This window comes from Lathyrus oleraceus, chromosome 7 (assembly GCF_024323335.1).
Source record: "Lathyrus oleraceus cultivar Zhongwan6 chromosome 7, CAAS_Psat_ZW6_1.0, whole genome shotgun sequence".
NCBI classification, from domain to species: domain Eukaryota; kingdom Viridiplantae; phylum Streptophyta; class Magnoliopsida; order Fabales; family Fabaceae; genus Lathyrus; species Lathyrus oleraceus.
This window is the reverse complement of record NC_066585.1, coordinates 85,209,418-85,230,901: the sequence shown is the minus strand read 5'-3', so window position 1 is coordinate 85,230,901 and position 21,484 is coordinate 85,209,418. Positions and strand designations below refer to the sequence as shown.

Here is a 21,484-nt window from a genome sequence, read left to right as displayed (position 1 = left end):
CCCCTGTCGTAGTGCGCACTGAAGTGCGATAACCGTAAAGAGTAAAGGGTAACATCTCATGCCAGTCTTTGTATGTTACTGTCATTTCTTGCATGACCTTCTTGATATTGTTAGCAGTCCCCACGGCGCCGTTCATCTTTGGCCGGTACGGAGAAGAGTTATGGTGTTTTATTTTGAACTGCGTGCAGAGTTCAGTAATCATCTTGTTGTTCAAATTAGTACCATTGTCAGTGATAACTCTTTCAGGAGACAGCAGGTTTCTCAAATAGGTATTTGATAGAATCCATCTTAGAAGTGGTATGATTCAACATATACTGTCTTAGTCGGCGAGCAGCCCAGGCCAAAGCACAGCAAGCTTTCTCGGGCTGTGAGTATCTTGTTTCACAGTCGGTACCTTTTGCTAAGGCAGTATATGGCATGCTCTTTTCGACCAGACTCGTCATGTTGCCCCAACACACCTCATTGAATTTTCTAACACGGTCAAATACGTAATTAAAGGTCTTCCTTCAACTGGTGGCATCGGAACTGGAGGTTCTTGGCGATATTTCCTGATTTTGTCATAAGCTTCTTGGCATTCATCATTCCATACCATCTCTTGATTTTGTCTCAGTAATTTGAAGATGGGTTTGCAGGTAGCAGTCAAGTGTGGAATGAATCGGGCAATGTAATTCGAGTGCCCCAAGAAACCTCTGACTTCTTTCTTGTTTATTTCAGTACCCAGATTTACAATTTCAATTGATTCCTCATGCGGCTGTATAGTCTTTTCTTCTTGCAGTAGTCGGGCAAGTTCTCCAGGGACTTCACAATCTTCCTCGCTTCCATCCTCGGCTTGGTAGATCGGATTTTCAAAGTCATAATGAACAGTAGCAGAGTCATTACCAACAGGATCCAGAGTGGATATGGATCGGCAAATTGTTACGTGAGTGTGTGCAAGAAACATAGCTTGTTTGAAAAATGACAGGAAAGATAAAGAGCGCAATATTTGAATGCAAAAAGTCCATTGATCTATTGAATATGAATATGCTTATGAAAATGACAAACCCCTAACAAATTAGCCATTGTGCCTCGGGCATAGACACAATGCTTTAAGAAGTTTGATTGTAAAAGAAAATTAAAATTTGCAATTCTAGAATAAACAATAACAATTACTCCTGACTAAAGGAAATCGGGATAATGTCTTCAGTCTTCCAATTGTTGAGTCCGTCACCAATTGTTGGGAAAATCCAGCTATCCAAGTCGCAATCACTATCAGCATCTTCCATAGCATTAATCTGATTTTTGACTATCTTTCCAGAGTTAAACCCCAGGCCAGCTTTATCAGACTTGTACGGTACATTGATCAGTTGACCCCAACCAGCACGATCACCATTTTCAACCGCGGCTTGAGCATCTTTCAGAGAGATCATGACAGGGGGAGCACGAACAACCTTGGGCACAAGGGGAGTTGGCTTAAGGACAGGACTGGGTGGAGGAACCACTTCAAATGACTGAGAAGGAGTCTCAAAGAATTCACCATCCATCTCGACGTATTTGAAGGCTTGTACACTACTGACAATATACTCTTCTTCTCCACATATAGTGACAACCATGCCTGCTATTGGATACTTCAGCTTTTGATGAAGCGACGAAGCTACCGCACCTGCCCCATGGATCCAAGGGCGCCCCAACAAGCAGGAGTAGGCGGGACGAATGTCCATCACGTGAAAGGTAGTGTTGAAGACTTGAGGTCCTATCTTGATAGGGAGAACCACTTCACCATAGACAACACTCTTCGCACCATCGTAAGCACGCACCACAACATCACTAGGTTTCAGTTCAATGCCTTTGTAGTCAAATTTATCGAGTACAGCTTTCGGGAGCACATTCAAGGAAGAGCCGTTGTCGATCAACACGTGAGCCAGGGTGATCCCCTCACACTCGATGGAGATATGCAGAGCTTTATTGTGATTCTTTCCTGCTGGCGTCAGGTCAGCATCGGAAAAGCCTAGGCCATTGTCAACAGTCAAATTAGCAACATAATGTTCGAATTGATCGACGGATGTTTCTTGAGGCACATGAGCGGTCTTCAAGAATTTCATCAATGCATTGGCATGGGATTCAGAGGATAATAACAAGGACAACATTGAGATTTTAGACGGAGTATGCCCCAATTGTTCCACTACATCAAAATCGCTCTTACGGATGATTTTCAGCATCTCTTCCATTTCCTGTTTGGCAACATTTTCAGAAGTAACTTCGACCGATGTCTCTGACTGAGGAGGATTGACTGGTCTTTTTCCTCGAATTTCGGGAGCGGGAGGTGAGATTTCTGGGGAGTAGATCCTTCCACTTCGAGTAACTTTACTAGTCCCCACAATATCATTAGGATTAGCAGAACTACCAACTTGCTTTATGCCATGGATGTAAACGTCGCCTCCATAGTTCCACGGAATAACTTTGCTGGAGGAATATGGCACGGGGCCAGGTGCGGTAATAATCAGGGGAGCCACTTTGGGCTTAGCGGTAATCTTCACAGGCACTCTAGTAGCGGTAATCTTCACTGGAGCTTTGGACCTAGCAATCACAGATACCTCTTCAATAGAGTTGTCCACCTTAGGAACCCTTTCAAATAGAATTGTACGATCATCCATCAGTCGTTGAATGCCGTTCTTCAACTTCAAACAATCATTGGGTCGGAGTACACAGAGATCGCAATCTTCAGCACAACCTGGAAATAAACCAGCTTGCAATAAATTCTTCTTAACGATCAGGAGAGGAGATGCTAAATCAGCAACGTCAGTAACGTGAGAATTGTCGTCCACAACATTAACATTCTGGTCATGATTAGGCATAGGTGCTGTGATGACATTGGGGGTCGCCGGAGGATCAAATTCAATTTCTCCAGCGTCGATCATATCCTGAATCTTGTTCTTCAACAACCAGCAATCATTCGTATCATGCCCGGGGCTATCGGAGTGATAGGCACACCTGGCGTTGGGATTATAACGAGGAGAAGTGGTGTCGGGATTTGCAGGAGGGCCTCTGAGGGTAATCAAATTGGCCTTTAACATACTCTGCAGTGCTTGGGTTAAAGTCATATTGATCTTGGTAAACTGTCTTCTCGACCTGTCTTGTCTGTGTTGGAAGTTCTGAGATGGCGGTGCGGCAATTGTAACTGCCCCAACAGTATGGTCACGATTCTTCTTGTTATGCTTCCTCTCACTGTACACAGCATTTGATTCATTCTTTCCCTGATAGGACTTTTTGGTGCTTGCAGAAGTAGCTGCCTGTATCTTTCCACTTCGAATGCCGCTTTCAACCCGTTCACCTGTCAAGATAAGTTCAGTGAAACCTGACGAGGAACTTCCCAGTAGATGGCTGTAGAATGGGCCAGTCAGTGTACCCATGAACATGTCCACTAACTCTCGATCAGTCATAGGGGGTTTGACTCTGCCAGCCAAATCTCTCCACTTTTGAGCATATTCTTTGAAACTTTCTTTAGAGCCCATAGTCATATTTTGTAGCTGTAGCCGAGTAGGCGCTAACTCAGAATTATACTGGTAGTGCTTGTAGAAAGCTGTTGCTAAATCAGTCCATGTGCGGATGTTAGAGCTCTCAAGCTGATAATACCACTCTAACTGTGTGCCAGACAGACTCTCTTGGAAGAAATGGATCCACAGTTTCTTATCAGTAGTGTGCGGCTGAATCTTTCTCACATAAGCCCTTAGATGCATCTGAGGACAAGAGGCACCATCATACTTAGTGAAAATGGGAACCTTGAATTTGCGGGGAATGACCACATCAGAGACCAGACCCAAGTTTTCGAAATCCAGACCGGGCACTTTCTGCCCCTCCATAGCTAGCATACGTTCTTCCAGCAACTTGTACTTATCATCCTTCGGAGAGTACTGTTCATGTTCATAATCTTCATCGTCGTCCTCAGAATTGACGAGATTAGGATTCTCATCTTCCGAATCATTCTCGGTCTCTTCTTCTGAATCCTTCGGAATTCTAATCTTGACTCCTGTAACCTGTCCCTTAAGCCTTCTCCCCGGGTTGATGTAACCCACAGGTTTCTGGTCCTTCTTCTTCTCCATCAAAAGAGCTTTCAGTTCTTCCTGCCCCTTAGATAAGCTCAGCATTATTTCCTGGAATTGAGCATTCTGGGCCTGGAGATCTTTGACAGTTTGTTCGAGAGCCATTGTTCAATCTGTTTGAATCTGCTGGAATCTGTTTGATAGGAAAATCGTGAGAACACTGATCCTTTAGAATACCTGTTATGCGATGCAATGCAATGTATGAAATGTTTTCAAGGACTTTCGGGATTTAACTTTGCATAAACTAACAAAAAGAGCTTTTTTTTTCTTTTCTCTTTTGTTTTTGCTTTTGTTTTTGTTTTTTCTGTTTTTTTTTTAGCAGAGTTAAATCCCTAAATCCTTGAAATGGTTAGTACAATGCCATGATGTTATGATGTTATGTTGTTATGATGTCATGTTGTTCGATAAATAACAAGCACAAGCAAGTCACACAACAATCATTCCTAGGTTTTAAGGCTTGCGTGAGTTCCATAGGTAAATACCCTCCCCACTGAAGTTTGGTTGGTTCAACCTGTCTTAGAATAGTAACCGGGTTCTAGAAGGATCTCAAATCATTGACCTTTCCTTAAGTCCACTTCAGTGCAACACCAAGTGGTTGACCGAAGCTTCCCTAAAGTCCAATCTCAAAGATTGTAGTATCGAGTCTCAACCAACTCCAGTCGGAACCGAAGCCAGTTATCTCACTACTTTCTAATGGCCAGGATGAGTCAATTAGGGTTCTAAAGGTCTGGTTAATGCTTTTATGACACCACGCGAATGCCAAATATTTCCTCAACTAACATGAGGAACATCAGGACATCCAAAGTGCCACATTAACCGTAGCCATCATTTTGACCATTCCAGTATACGCCGGACAGTCGCGATGATCTCTTGCTACTTACCTAAGGTACACTAGATCCGGGTGTAGGATCTTTTACTCAAGCATAACATACCCAAGCAATCCCTTAAAAATAAATCAGACAAATTGAATAAGTGATCTTGTTTTTAAGGTAACCTCTCTTTTTAAATATTTAGGGTCCCCAGCAGAGTCGCCAGTTCTGTCATACGGTGAACTGGACTTTTTGTGTTTTTTATCGCAATGTCGCGGTTAGCAAGAGTCGCCACCGACTTTTCTTTTATCCAATAAGGAAAGGTGGAAAAGAACAGGAAAGACCTTAATTTAGATTTTGGGTTCGGGAGGTACATTATACAAAGGGAAGGTGTTAGCACCCTTTGTATCCATGGTTATCCATGGGCTCTTAATTGCTCGATCACTTATATTATTTTTGTCTGAAAAAAAAGTGTTTGTGAATTGTTTGGAAAATTGTTTTGAAAAGAGAATTTAACTTTGTAATGATTCTTGTATGAATGTATACAAAGTGGTTATCCCGTTTTAGTTTTGAAAATTGTTTAGAAAAATATAACTCGGTAATGATTCTAGTATGAATGTATACCAAGTGGTGATTTTCTAAAGGCATTTTGAAAGGTGTGAGGTGCAAAAAAAATGTTTTAAGTTGTGAGCCAGCAATTAAGAGTTATACCGACCCAAGGTCTTTACGGGCATTTCCTATCCTTATGAGGATAAAACTGTCCTTATTATTGAGAAATAAGTAGTTTTATCCTTTGGATGTAAAAGGGTCATCGTAGGGTCATCGATTGGTCATTGAAGGCAACAGTTATGAGGATACCTTAGCATTCGAAGGGACTATCATCATTTAACCGTAGGCAACATCGGAGGATCATCGAGGGACAAAGTTGTATATTCGAAGGCAACATCCGAGGGACTATAATTTATTTTATGATGATTTAACCGAAGGGTCTTTGCTAAGGGTATCCCCACGTTCGCGGGACATGACCGTAATATCGTAATCGTAAGGCAACAAAGAGAGGTCCAAGATCACTTATTCAAAGGCAAAGTTTTACAATTAATTATATAATTAGGATGAAACTCCACATTAAAATTATTAAAAATAATATATTAAAAAATTAATACATTAGAAATTAATACATTAAAAATTAATTTAGGGTGAAACTCCACAAGGGTATCCCACAAATAAAGTGGAATACCTAGCCAATAACCTTTTCCTGGGATATGTGAACCTTTACGAAACTCAAAAAAAAGAAACATGTTAGAACACCAAATCAGGGTGCAATCGAAGATTACACCGGAGAAATATCACAACAATAAATAGGATAGGATGAATAATGCATGGCTATGATAAAACATAAAAAAAAAACAGAATAGGCCACGGATTTTGAATTTGAAAACAGCCCCACGTTAGGAACTTTGAATTTTATGACATTTTATCACAGGAATAACATGATCAAACATTCAGGGTATTCAGGCATATTTAAATTCCCATACGAAAGCAAATTATATATCAACATTTAATCATGATGCATTATATATGTAGATATGGCCAATTGAAAGTATAAACAATAGAGATACGCAAACCTGTTTGCCAATTCAAGGTTGAAGGGATTGACCACTTGTAGTATCAGAATAAGTTAGGCAGCGGGAATTGGACGGCGATGGCTTCGGTGCAGATGGGCTGCCTTCAGGGTTTCTTTACTCTGAATTCTCTGGGTAGGCAGGGTTCCTATGCCAAAGTTTCTATCCGTCCTTCTCTGTTCTCTCTCTTTCTTTTTCCTCAAGGTTTTGTTCCAAGGAAACCTCAGAGTGTTTTGCTTCTCTTCCTTCTTTCTCCAGTAAATCTCTCAGTGTAAACTCCAAGTGTCACTCCCCTACTGAAACTTCAGTATTTATAGACTAATTTCGTGGGTAATGGGCTTGGAATGAGGGAGACCCAAGTCCAAAATAATTTGTTATATTTTATTTATTTATTTATTTTAATTATTTAATTAATTAAATTTTTTTTTTTTTTTTATAGGAAAGATGATGGGTAATTTTTGGGGTATGACACTCACAAAAACAAAACATCAAACAACCCTATCTCTACCAAACACCCCAACAACCTTTCCAACCTTTCCTCGACGCATCGTTCACACCCATGTCTCCCTTCAACCGTCCTGGTCGCCCATCAATGAGTCAACCACAACCCAACTTCTCTAGCATGGATCATGAGCTCAGCTACGGCGGTACACCATCGATGCATACTGAAGACTATGCCGACTTGTTTGACTACCTCAACAGGCCTTCTCCTGTAGTTGGAAGTGACGCTCCTGACCCCTCAGATGCTCAAACGCCGGTACCGAATCATCAACGTGGGTTATGGTCACGGGTTAGGATAGCTAGAGGATGTGGGACCGGAGGTCGGTTAGGTGATCCCGGTCATCACCATTAGGTTTCTTTGTGTAAATGACAAATTTTATTAATATCAATTGGTCCTATATCAAATTTATCTATCACATACCATTTACCAAAAAAAATATCATTTTACACTGAGACTCCAATTGAATTGGCGCCTCCTCTTAAGTACTACACAGGGGCGCCAACCCAATAATTGGCTAGGGCACCTGCCTTAGCCAATCCAATTGGCGCCCCCATTCAACTATTTAAGAGGAGTCGTCAATTCAATTGATGCCTCCTCCTAAAAGTGGGATAATTTGAGATTTTTTTTGAAACCAAGAGTATTTTGAAAATTTCCTTGAAAAAGTGGGTTATTTTAAAAAAAAAACGATAGAAAAACTCTTCTTATAGTAAAGAATATATATATATATATATATATATATATATATATATATATATATATATATATATATATATATATATATATATATATATATATATATATATATATATATATATATATATATATAATATATATCATAAACATACACACGGAAAAGATAATTTGATTTTGTTTAATAGTTACTAATACAAATTTTTACTCACTACTTGAAAATAAATAGATAATAGTTCCTTTAAAAAAATTAAGGAGTTAAAAAGCTGAAACAAACACAAGTGATTCGTGGACAAGATTAAATAGAGATTAATTAGAAAACAAATACAGTACTAAAACAGGTGATGCGAGTAGAGTATTTGTTGGAGAAAGACGTACGTCACCTTGAGGTGGGTGAATGAAATTGGTGACGAGGTAACTGACGCAAATATATAGTATCACATCTACGCGGAGGTGTAATCGACGATTGCAACTTTTTAGAATTAGAAATACAAACACCATTTGTAATAATATCATAAATATCTACCGAATCGTATAAAGATTTTTTAAGTGTCAATTAATTATAATCATTAATTTATTTAAAATATTTGTTTTTTATTTTAAAAATATTTAAAAAATAATATAAATAGATGATTGTGATACATCAATAATATTATAAAAAAAATTATATTAACAATGCATAACAATTAATCTCAATTAAAGGAGGGATAATAAAAATATAATTTGTAAATATTTAGAAGTATAATATTTTACATGATTATAATAGTTTTTTTTGTTACAAATTATTATAATAATTAATCTCAAATAAAGGAGGGATAATAAAAATATAATTTGTAAATATTTAGAAGTATAATATTTTACATGATTATAATAGTTTTTTTGTTACAAATTATTATAATAATTTTTTCGAAATTAGAAAGGTTTCTCTAAAATAATTTAATAGTTATATGTGTAGGATTAGATTCAAAGTATTGAAAGATATCTCTTATCATGGTATCCAAATACTTTTAAATTATTATTATAACCGTTTGATGACTACACTAAATTAATTTTCATCATATCAATTTCACAAATCATATGTATAGAATTTATCATTTTTTCCATCCTAAATTATAAATTAATTTCTATCATTTTATACAAATTAATAAATATATTTAGTTTTATATGAAAAATAAAATTATTTTACAAAATTATTTTAATTAATGATTTAGAAAAGAAAAGTGAAAATAATTGAAGAAAAGCATAATGAATAGTAAAAAATTGTTTTTTAGTTAGAAGGTTGAAATAAAAGAAAATGAGAGAAAAACTATAACCTTAACTATAACCTTAAAAATAAAGTTCATGCAACATCAATCATGTTCCATTATAGAACCATACTGGGATGTAATTGGATTGTGTGAAATCATTAATTAGTGGTGTTGATCTCCGATGCACCGATATAAGGTGGATCTGCTAGGTTAACACTTCAATTGTCAAGCCAGATTAAAATTCAAGATTAGTATATTGAAAAATGGAGATTATAAAGTGTACCTTGTATTTTGTGTGAGATGAATTTTATACATTAAGTCATGTGGAGTGTATTTGCATTGCTTCAGGCCTTAGCGATTTAAGCCTTTGGTTGATCAAGAATAGTTATCCCAATGCTTATCGGGTGTTAAGGAGTCGGGGAAGCCTTTACCAGTCGTGGTCAACCCAGAGGAAGTTGTTCACCTCGAACTATAAGTGGTAAAATTTGGAGTCGGTTGAAAAAGTAGTAGGTGACAATGCATTAAATGTTTTCTGATTGTTGAAATGTTTTTGTTACCTAATCCCAACATATTACTCTAGGTGTCCAAGTTGGGGAATGATTCTTCTACTCAGGATACTTGAGTATTTTTTTTATCTTCGTTCTCCTTGATGGGGCGGTTGACTTGTTGCCTTTAGATCTTTCTCCTATTTTTTTTTCTCTAAGCCATTGATTATCAACTGAGTCTTTATAAGAACTAGGTTTTGTCCCCAAAGTCCCTTTTCAAATTCTTGATATTCTTCGCTCATATCTTCTATTTGGGTTTGGCTATCAGCTCTCTTGCTCCAACATTTGGATCTTTTGTTGCTTGTCATCTGTAATCTCGCCTTCTCTCCCTTTATCCTTTACAAGTATGCCATTGTCCCCTATCTGCACATAATCATGGTCAACCTAGGGATTATTCCTGTGAACGATGCTCTCAAGTGTGGAATCTTGTTTTGCAGGTTACTGGTGAAGGATTCCCTCTTAAAGAAGAACATGTTTTTTCTTATGACAACCAGTTCCTGATGACAACAACTAAAGTCAAGTGTAAAAGTTGTTAAAGATGCCAGAAAACCAATAGGATTTGATAAACTTAATTTTCTACTGATGGAATCTAAATGAGATATAACTTAAGCCTCATCTTAAGTTCAAGCAAGTGTCTAAAAGAATGAAGCATCTCATAAGTCTTGAAGTATATGAAAGGCTGCATCGATATGTCTGAGTAGATATACAATGTAAAAGCATAAGGGTTTTCTTGTAAAGTGTATGGTTAATCACAAACAAACACAAACAAGTTTTTAAAAATATTTTTCTCAAGAAAACATTTCTAAAAATGCCTTGAAGTAGTGTCAGATGATCTGGGAACTGTCAGAATAGCTATTGGCAAGTATTTATTCTTGTCAATCGATTGACACTTATGTCTAATCGATTGGACTAGTTGAAAAATGTGCCTTAAAAGATTAGTACATTGTCTAAATACATCTTAACAACTAAATATATTTTCTTACCTTTTTAACTTATTAATCGATTGTTTTTAGGCCTACCAATTGATTGAAGCTTTATGCCAATCGATTGGCTCATCATTATTAGCCATAAATGTTTTCCCTTTTTGTACCAACTTATAGTCTATAATTGAGGTACATTCCTATATATTTTCACATCCATAAATGTGAGCTCTCATTCCTCACTTCTCACTCTCTTTCTAAAATATTTCTGTTTACTTTCTCTCACTAAAGTTTAGCCATAACACTTCCGAGAAAGTCGTTTTGCAAGTGAAGAATTTGTAATTCTTGAACGGTAGATTTGAAAGTTCATTAATGATGTTTTGATTTTACCTTTGTTGATCAACCATAGGATCTCATACACTGCTTTTAGAAAAATAAAAGTTCTCGTCTGTCATACCCCAAAATTCACCCTACCCCCATACAACTTTCATTCAATCCATCACCCTACCCCCATACAACTTTCATTCAATCTATCACCCTACCCCCATACAACTTTCATCTGACCCATGTACCTATTACCCCTTCATACATTCATCATTCCATCACCATAATTGCGTTAACATCCAAAACCAAAGGCACATTGCACGGGCTCAAGTCATGGCGTTAATACCTGCGAAAACACCACCAAAACAGGAAAAGTTCACCTTTTGGACAGTGTAATCGATTACCTGGCAAAAAACAAGCTCTCAGGCCATTATTTGGTGCCTGTAATCGATTACACCAACCTTGGTAATCGATTACCTGGCAAAAATCAGGTTCCCAGGCCATTTTTGGTGCCTGTAATCGATTACACCAACCTTGGTAATCGATTACACCTGCGAGGACAACAACACTAACTCTGTTTTTTACATAGAGTACATTTTGTTTCACCCTCTTTCCATTTACTTTCCCTATAAATAGAAGTACTATTTCCCCTCATTTTTCATGCTTCATAGCCCCCAAAAGTTCTGTCCAAGTACCATTCACTCTCCTCTCTAAACATAGGTCAAAACAAAAAAATCTTTCTCTCTCAAAAAGTCACCCCACCAACTTTTTTTTGTCCTCTTTCACATTTTTTTCCCAAAACTTTTCACTCTCTAACACTCACAAATAAGCCCCTTCACTAAGCTTCCATCCTAAATACTTTCATCCCAAACCCCTTTGCTTCACATTCAAGTTGAACACCCTTTCAACCTAGTTTTTTTCACATCTTTGGGTAATGATTTTAGCTTAAACTTTAGTAACTTTTTGGTTCTGTTTTTTGTTGAAAAAAGGGTGTTTGTTCTTGGTTGATCTTTTGAGAGAGTTTAGATTCAAACTTGCAAAAAATTGTTAACTTTGGTTTACACACTTTTTTTGAGTTTTCTTGCTATTACTACCTTTTTATTCACCTTTTTTAGTCTTGCTTTATTTTTGTTATCAATTTCTTTTATTGTGGATTTGTTGTTGTATTTGTTTGGTTGATGAGGTCTATTAGATCATGATCATGGTTGTTTATAGTTGATTGAATCTTCAATGTTTCAAAGCTATTAATGGTTGATCAATAGATCATTCATGATACTTTGAGAAATTGATAGATTGCCTCTATTTTAACCATATTTGAGTCATTTGATGCATAGATGAAACCATATTTTTACATTAACTTGCTAATCCATTTGCTTATTGTTACTAACTACTAACTACTAACTCCTAACATTTATATTATTGCACTTTAATTCCTTGCAATTTATTTTATTGCTCAATTTATTTCATTTACTTTATATTTATGTTCACTAACTACTAACTTCTAACATTTATATTATTGCACTTTATTTTCATGCAATTTGTTTTATTGTTCACTTTATTTCAAGTATTTTATGTTTATATTTATTGTTATCTAACTATATCAGTTAGATTATGCTAATTTATTTACTACCTTATTATCTTGCTAAATAAAAGAGGAGTAAAAATAACAGGAAGAGAACAAATCATATTCTTTTTTTTAAAAAAATATTGATAGATGGACTTAGGGTTGCATAATTTTCTTTGTTACAAATCTATTGTTAGTTGATTTTTTAATCATCTTCAATACTTTGCATCAATTATAAGCTATCCCTTAATATGTCATATTTTGAATCTTTTTGACCCATGAAAAATAATCCTAAAAAATGTTCATTTTGTACATATTACTAACCACTAATTTTACTTCACTAACTTTGTTCATCATTAACCTTTGTTATTGTGATTTTGTTACCATTAACTTGTGGTTTATTTTGTGTTATTTATATCCACTAACCATTATTATTGTAATATTGTTATTCTTTATCTTGTAATTTACTTTCAAGTATCCATTACCATCATCATTGTACAAACTCATCATGCATGTTTATTTACTTGTAATTTATTTTATTGTCATCATACATTAAAAACAACAAAAACATGATAAAATGATAAAACCAAAAATATTCATTCCACTCTTAATCAACTTGGACTTAGAAGATTTCATTTTAGGACCCTTGCTTGAAAGTCTTTTCCTTATCTTTGTGATACTTTGTAAATGTTGGATTTTATTTGTAATTTACATGCGTGTTGTAAGAATGACATCATGACACCACCTTAGGGGGGAATTTTTGTAAGATCATTATCCTTTGTTTAGCTTAGGTCACTTTTTGTACACAAAAGACTTTCTCTTGGGCTACCTTACAATGAAACCCTTTAATTTCTTGTTGGTTACTTTGCATTCATGTTGCATTAGCCAAATTTCATAATTAAATAAAACAAACCCTTGATTCAACGTCAAGTGGCATTTTCATAATCAAATTCAAAATACAATAAAATTATGATTATTATTGTGCGCCACGAGCCTTAAGTGGTGGAGAATGATTAAGAATGGAGCATTCCTACCCTTACTCTGATTATTTTGGACGCAAGACGCTTGACTTATTGTTTAGAATAATCGCCTCCCCCATAGACTTTAGTGCAATATAATCACAAACATTCTTTCATAAAACCCTTATTCAAGGTAAAAAATAATACAACTCAACAAACTCATTTTGTGCCTTAGGGCATCATCCCGAAAACCCTTTTCTCAAAGGTAAAATCAACCAACACACAAACATTTTCTACTCCCAACTATGGAGCTCTGATTCCTCATCCCCGAATGAGTGATACGTAGGCACAAGGGTCTCAATCCTTGGCGAACACTATAATAATAAAACAATGATAGATAAATCTCATGTGTGTAAAACAACCCAAATGGTTCCTATGGAGTACCATGGACGTAAGAGGTGCTAATACCTTCCCCTTGCGTAACCGACTTCCGAACCCAAATCTCGGTTTCGAGACCGATTCCTTATTCTCTTTTAGTGCTTCCCGTGCGCGTCTCTTTTCCAAGGGTTTTATTGATTATTTCCCCTCTCCTCTCCGATAGAGGTAAATCAAATAAAATTCGGTGGCGACTCTTTTGATTTTGCCTCTCTTTGACATCTCTTTAGTCCCGGTTTTGTTATCGCAAAATCTCGGTAGCGACATCGTCAAATATGGAGAGGTACATGATGACCCATCAATCAAGGAAGAAGAATAAGAATAGCCCGGAGAGATAAAAGATACCAAGATCTACATAGTGTTAAAATTTGTCAAAATCTAGCAAATGACATGGAAATAGTCAGTAAGACGGTTTCAATGGATAAGGATGCTTATGGTAATGAATGATTTCATGTATGTATTTTAGAATATTAAATATTTTGTTTTAATTCCTATTTTTCGTAATATTTCAATTCTGTAATTTTCCTGGTGTATTTTAAATTCCTAGCAATTTAAATTAATAAAAAGAGTGATGTTTTTCTTTTTCCTAAGTGTTTACTTGTCAATATATTTTTATATTTAAATTATCATAATGCATATTTACATGCCTTTTAATTTTAGTAAAAAGGGAGAAATATACTCTTTGGAGGAGTAAAATATACTCTCTACTTAATCGAGGGGAAGTTTAATTACTGCAAAAAAAATACGTGTTATTTCTTTTACCACATCCCTGAGGGATGCGTTGTCATCATCCAAAAAGCGGAGACTGTGGAACTTTGTTTTACATGTTATTTGTCAAGGAAGTCCTCTTAAAGAAGAACATATTTTTGATGATGACAACTAGTTCCTAATGGCAACAACTAAAGTCAAGTTCAAATGCGTTAAAGATGCAGACAAACCAATATGATTTGATAAACTTGATTATCTAATGATGGCATCTAAATGCAATATAACTCAAGTCTCATCTCAAACTCAAACAAGTGTATGCACTAATGAAGCATATGGCAAGTCTTGAAATATATGAAATCCTGCCTCAATACGTTTGAGTGTATATACAGTACATTGTAAAAGCATAAGAGTTTTCTCGTAAAATATGTGGTTAATCTCTCTCTCACTCTCTCACACACACAGAAATAAGTTTTCAAAACTATTTTTCTTAAGAAAACATTTCTAAAAAGGCCTTGAAGTCGTGCCAACAACAAAACACAAACAAGAAGAACAAAATAAATATCAACGCCCCAACCAAAATATTAGATCTCAACCCGATAAATAGTGAAAAGATAAGGAATTAAAAAATATGGCAGAGCTTCAAGAGAGAAACCATGCATTTTATGGTGTTTCAAATTTAGCAAATCTCATTATTATGGTGTTCGAAAGTGATGATGTGAGAAACCACAAGAACCATATTAAATTCGTTCTCCAACCATGTTAAATTCTTCAAGCTAATCAGTCATTCAACTCCTAGAAACGATCGAAAGTTACTTCTTGACAACACCAATTTTTCAAACAAAGCTTAGCAGTATCATAACATAGTGATGACAACAGTAGCATACATGAAGATATCCCCCATAATATTAACTCAATCTTCAAACGAGTTGACTACATTACAACTCCTAAAATAATTACTTTAGAAAACAACTTGTTATGGATGGTAAGTGGATACTGTAACACATACATAGTGGTTGCCTAGAGGAAATGTCCTGATGCATGTAACTTCAATGGAGATCGTGTTGATGGAAGTTGTCAATGCTTTCTTGGATTTCATGGCCACAATTGTAGTAGGCGTGAGTTATATTATTCCACACTTTATTGGTTTATTCTGATGTCACACATAGTTGTTTCTGATGAGCAATGCAACCTTAATGGTGTTTGATTAAATGTCATAGAGAAATGAAAAATTATTGCTGCTAATAAAACATGTAATAAATATAAAATATGAGATTAAATTATCAACTCGAGTTGTAGCACAACCGACAAAACTATCCATCTTTAGCTTTGGTATAGTTGGTCCGAATCCAACTAGGACTAAAATTTACTTCTACATTATTATTTAATAATTTTTCAAAATTTATATAATTGATATAATTAATTAATTACTTAAAATTCTAAAAAAATATTAATTCAAAATAATTAACTATTCTTTCAAAATATAAATATTTAAAAATTTTAATTTATTTTTAAGTTTAATAATTTATTTTATTATTAAATAATATTATAAAACCAATTTTTAGTTTTTAAATATATAACATGACAAAATTATATATGATGTGGCGTTATATAGACTCTGCCAAGTCATAAAAAAAATGTCACTTATGCAAATTTGATGAGGGCTTAAAAAAAATCTCAAATAATATTGAACAGAATGATAAAAAAAATGATTTTTTTTTAAAAGAATTAATAAAAAGACAAAAAAAAAATATTAAAGCCTTATAATTACTAGAAATATCAAATCCAACCTCATGAATCATGATACATACTATCCCAGTAGACACGCTTCAGCCACGACTTGGTTTGTATCTTAGCGGGAATCTAGTAGTGATAAAATCAAAAGCCAAGTAAATGATCACTACTTAGCAAACTTAATTAACGTGACCTAATCATATGGATTAGGTCAATAACCCACATAAATTCACCACTCCAACAACTAGTATAATAGTACCTTTTTAAATTAAAAACAATACTAGTATATATATAAAAGAAATTAGTCAAGTGGGTGAAGCCCCTTGTTGGTGGCCATTCTGGCTCCAGCGCGTGGAAACGGTAATAATCCACAATCACCAACATCGATTCTCACACATCTCGTTCCTACCACGGCCAACACCACCAAACCAAAAGAGACAATAAATAAAGCATGAAATAGACATGGTTGGTTGGTTGTTAACACTGTTAATTTCATTACGTTAATCCACTCTAATCAACATTAATTAATCACAACTAGCAGCACTAATCCATCTCCAACCTCTCCTTATTCCTTCTTAGCTGTATGGTCCCTCCTTCTTTTGTCGTTTTCTTCACCTTATTACAAAAATCACACACTAGCTAATAACTCATATTCATCTTAATATAAACCTCTTTCTCTTTCTCTTTCTCTCTCTTCTTCTTCTCCTCTGCTTCATACATATTAATTACACTATACCTATAACTGTTGTTGATTTTTTTATTCTCTCTGTAAAACCCCTTTTAGAATGCCGGCGTGGTGGAGTAGAAGGTCATCAAAGAACAAACAAGAGCGCGATGGTAACGATAATGATGAAGAAGATGAAGAAGAACAATCACGCGGCGGCGTTCTTCACTTTAATTTCATGAAATCGCCTATCAACGCGATTAGGAACGGTAGCAACGGTGATAGTAAGAAGAGTAAGATGAAGAAACAGAAGCCCAAGAGTTTTGATGAGGTTTTCAACCGGAATTCACCGAGAACTAGCAGGGAATTTGATGGCGGCGCCGCCACTGAAAAGAAAGGACTTCCGTTGCCTCTTCCTGCTCACTGTGATCAGGCTTTGGGATCTCCTTCCGTTTCTGGCTCTAGTGTCAGTTCATCTACCTCTTTTGATGATCATCCAATTTCTCCTCAGTTTGTTTCTAATAACAGGTTTTTTCTTCGCTTTTTCTTTTAATTCAATTTTTTTTCTTCAAATTTGTATTGATTCTTCGTTTTTTAAGCTAGTTGATCGCTCTTCCGTTTAGGTTTTTTGAATTGTTGATTGATCTAGTATTAGGTTCATTGAAGATTTAGGGGTTCTTATTTGGGGGAAATTGAAGTTGTTAGTTTTGATGAACAAATTTGTTAATTTTTAGATGATGTTTATGCAAGCCATTTCCATCTCCCAGTTTTAGTGAATAATCACAATGATTTGATATAGTTAGTATATGTAGTGTTAGTGTTCACTTGTTTTAGCAGTGATTACTATTTATGGAACTGAAATAATATGAAATGTTCAGTGTGTTTGTCCTCTCAAACTACTGCCTAATAAATCCATGCCATTTGATTGTGTAGAGGACAAGATGAGGTGAAGTTCAATGTGAGGTCAAGAAGTCCAGGTCCTGCGTCAAGAGGACCTACTAGCCCTACATCACCTCTTCATCCAAGGTTGCAGGCTTTGAGTCTAGACTCACCTACTGGAAAACAAGACGATGGAAGGAGTCAATGTCATCCATTGCCTCTTCCGCCAGGTTCTCCCACTAGTCCTTCTTCTGCTCTTTGCAACACACGTTCAAGTGGACCGTTTGAAAACACTACCCCTAACCTGTCCAAGTGGAAGAAAGGAAAGCTTCTAGGCCGGGGAACATTTGGGCATGTTTATCTTGGATTCAATAGGTAACTATATTGTTATTCTTTTTAGTCTTCTTATGATTGAAATTTATTATCAATACTCTTTCGGGGTAACCTCAAACGGTCAAGCAGCTTATTATCATGTATATGGATATTTTTCATTTATTGAATATCTTAAGGTAGAATTATGGTTTCTGCTGTTGTCCTTATAATGTATGAGGAGGATATGATATGTTAAAATTATAAACTAAACATTAAAACACAACTTGTTAGATGTTATTGCCAATTAAAAATCCAAGGGTTAAAATATGGTTATTGCATAACACTTCATTAGTCATAACCTTGTTTTATTCTCTCCCCAAATGTCAATAATAAGGTAAAATTACTGAAACATTTTTTATTCTACTTTTATGCATCATAGTGAAAATGGACAAATGTGTGCAATAAAAGAAGTTAGGGTTGGCTGTGATGATCAAAATTCAAAAGAGTGCCTCAAACAACTTAACCAGGTAATTTAGTATTTTTATGAAGATTTAAACATATTTCAGTATTTTTGCGTTTACCTTTGCACATTTGGATTGAATTTTACTTTAATAAGTTCGAATGTAATTTACGGTAATGAAGCATTCTCCATTTGATTGCAGGAGATAAATTTGCTCAATAAGCTTTCACACCCAAACATTGTTCAATACCATGGGAGTGAACCGGTATGCTAAAATATTCCAATTTTAGAATCGGTTTAGCCATGCATATACTTATTATAGCTTTGCCATACTCAAAACAGAAATTGAATAATGGCCATATATCTAATATATATGCCATGTTTTCAGGGAGAGGAATCACTTTCAATTTATTTGGAATATGTCTCTGGTGGTTCTATCCATAAATTACTTCAGGAATATGGACCGTTCAAGGAACCTGTTATTCAAAATTATACCAGGCAGATTGTCTCTGGGCTTGCCTATCTACATGGAAGAAATACAGTACACAGGTAATTTGGTTATTCTTACTCAATTTATAATATGACATCTAAGCTAGTCTATTCTCATTCAATTTATCGTGTTTTTATTTTGGCAGGGATATCAAAGGGGCTAACATACTAGTTGATCCTAATGGTGAAATCAAACTAGCAGACTTTGGAATGGCTAAACATGTAAGTTCATCTGATTCTGTAAGCAACAAATTGCTTCTAGCTCACTTCAAAGGTAGTAATTGGCATTTGTTGTTTTTGGCACAGAAAAATAGTTTAACTACACTCATGATGTATAATTAGTTGAGTTGTTGAACTACACACACTCTTGCTCAAGATTAAAAAGTTGCAAATCTACTAATTCTTAGTAGAAGATATCTCCCTCTCTCTCGGATGCACATGGCTGACACGAGAGCAAGTACACTTATGACTCTCATATATGATGGATGTGCATTGCACTTACACACAAAATTCCTCACTCTTCAGTGTTTTATGTTTTAGAATAGGATTTTACTGGTATGAAGAAAATATAATTTAGAGTGCTTAAGAAAATAATTTATGTTTAGAATGGTTTGTGAGTTGTGGTGAATTTTCTGAGATTTTATTTTTCTGGAACAGATAACTTCTGCCGCTTCAATGCTTTCATTCAAAGGAAGTCCGTACTGGATGGCACCTGAAGTGAGTATTTTTTTCTCTTGAATCATGAAATTTCTTTCAATGTAAGCAGATTATTCCCCGTTCTTCTATCTCACCATAACTATTGTATTCCAATGTCTTTCTTAGGTTGTAATGAACACAAATGGCTATAGCCTTCCAGTTGATATATGGAGCTTGGGATGCACACTTATTGAAATGGCAGCGTCGAAGCCTCCTTGGAGTCAGTATGAAGGGGTAAGATATTGAATATTTCAGATCTAGCCTCGTAAATGTACGATCCTGTTTGATGAGTATGAAAGACCAATTTTTTTATATATTGTATTGACAGGTAGCTGCCATATTTAAAATTGGAAACAGCAAAGATATGCCTGAAATTCCTGAGCATCTGTCAAATGATGCGAAGAATTTCATTATGTTATGTTTACAGCGGGACCCATTAGCTCGCCCAACAGCCCAGAAATTACTAGAGCACCCCTTCATTAGAGATCAATCAGCAACAAGAGCTGCAACCAGAGATGTTTCCTCTTACATGTTTGATGGAAGCCGAACACCGGTAAAGTGTTTGATGTTATTTGTTTTCTTTTAAAACTTGCATACTTACTTACTAATCATGGTTATAAATAATCATTATAAAGTATTACGATGAGATGATAACCTGTCAGGACGGCAGCTTTATAGCACTAGGTTGCCCTTTTTTTTCCGCTGTCTTGAGGTTTGGTCAACTGAAGATGTTAGGAGTACATGATAATAACATGCAGAATGAGAATATACAATTGCTTTGAGCATGATACTGAATATTGCTGAGCTGGATTGCACTTTCTAATTATTTGTCTGTTTTGCAGCCTGTTTTAGAGCCTCATTCCAATAGAAGAAGTATAACATCACTTGATGGAGACTATGCAACGAAGTCAGCTATTGCAGCTCCACGTGCAACAAGGAGTCCAAGGTAAAATATCCACCTGATGTTGAATTTTACATGGGCATTAATTTGCATTTTGATATATACTTCATCATTTTTGTAGTATTTATTAGACTAACATCATTTGTAATTCCCTTATTCAGAGATCACACAAGAATGATCACATCTTTACCAGTATCTCCCTCTTCAAGTCCATTGCGACAGTATGGAGCAGATCATAGGAGCTGTTTCTATTCTCCTCCTCATCCATCTTACACAACAATGGGACAAAATAGTTACACTCTGAATGACACACCCTCTTATCCAGTGAGATCAAATGCAACATTTACTCTTGACCCTTGGCGGCATGAAACATCTACATACAAAGCCCATACACCACCTGGTGGATCTCCAAGAATGAGGTTCATTTGAGTTGATTGTAAATACCAACAGGTTTTCCCAGCATGCGATGTTGTATGTGGTTGCACTTCAATCTGGGCTCTGAAGCACAAAACTAAAAGATTCCGGTCTATTCTTTATACATTAGAACCGAATCACACAAGAAATGAGGGGCCCTAAGCTCTGAGTGCATTGGACTGGGGAGACCTTGTTACTTGTACCAATTTCTTGATTATTGTAAAGAAAATATACTGTTTGTAGTAACGCTCATGTTGTATATTGCTAGTTAATAATGACAGAAGATAAAAAAATCACACCCAACTCTTAATTTTATATTAGAAGTTCTACTTGAGATTGGATAAGTGTATGGTTTGGCTTCAAGGCCGTCATCACATGATCGTGAACAGAATTGACTTCATAGAGCCATTGTACCGGATGACCAAATTATTTGAGAATATTTAATGCATATATTTGTTATATTATGTGAAAATACTAAAAATGTTCTAATGAAGATGCATTTCTAGACGTATCTAAACTTAGGTCATTATGAGTGAC

General features: G+C 35.5%; 1 protein-coding gene across 1 annotated transcript; it reads left to right on the top strand.

Annotated features, from left to right (window-relative positions):
• Window positions 1–16,781: 16,781 nt before the first annotated feature.
• Window positions 16,782–21,243, top strand: LOC127105135 (mitogen-activated protein kinase kinase kinase 3). Its single transcript, XM_051042297.1, has 11 exons — window positions 16,782–17,324; window positions 17,730–18,050; window positions 18,427–18,514; window positions 18,650–18,712; window positions 18,836–18,996; window positions 19,083–19,158; window positions 19,594–19,653; window positions 19,759–19,866; window positions 19,961–20,185; window positions 20,475–20,578; window positions 20,695–21,243. The coding sequence occupies exons 1-11, from the start codon at window positions 16,918–16,920 to the stop codon at window positions 20,960–20,962; spliced, it is 1,881 nt and encodes a 626-aa protein (XP_050898254.1). The 5' UTR covers window positions 16,782–16,917; the 3' UTR covers window positions 20,963–21,243.
• The last annotated feature ends 241 nt before the right edge of the window (window positions 21,244–21,484 follow it).

Bases quoted from the DNA above. Each gene is read 5' to 3' on its own strand.
- LOC127105135 (XM_051042297.1), top strand. From the start codon at position 16,918: ATGCCGGCGTGGTGGAGTAGAAGGTCATCAAAGAACAAACAAGAGCGC. The intron at 18,713-18,835 runs GTATGCTAAAAT...CCATGTTTTCAG, and splicing joins AATACCATGGGAGTGAACCG to GGAGAGGAATCACTTTCAAT. The intron at 19,654-19,758 runs GTGAGTATTTTT...TGTCTTTCTTAG, and splicing joins CGTACTGGATGGCACCTGAA to GTTGTAATGAACACAAATGG.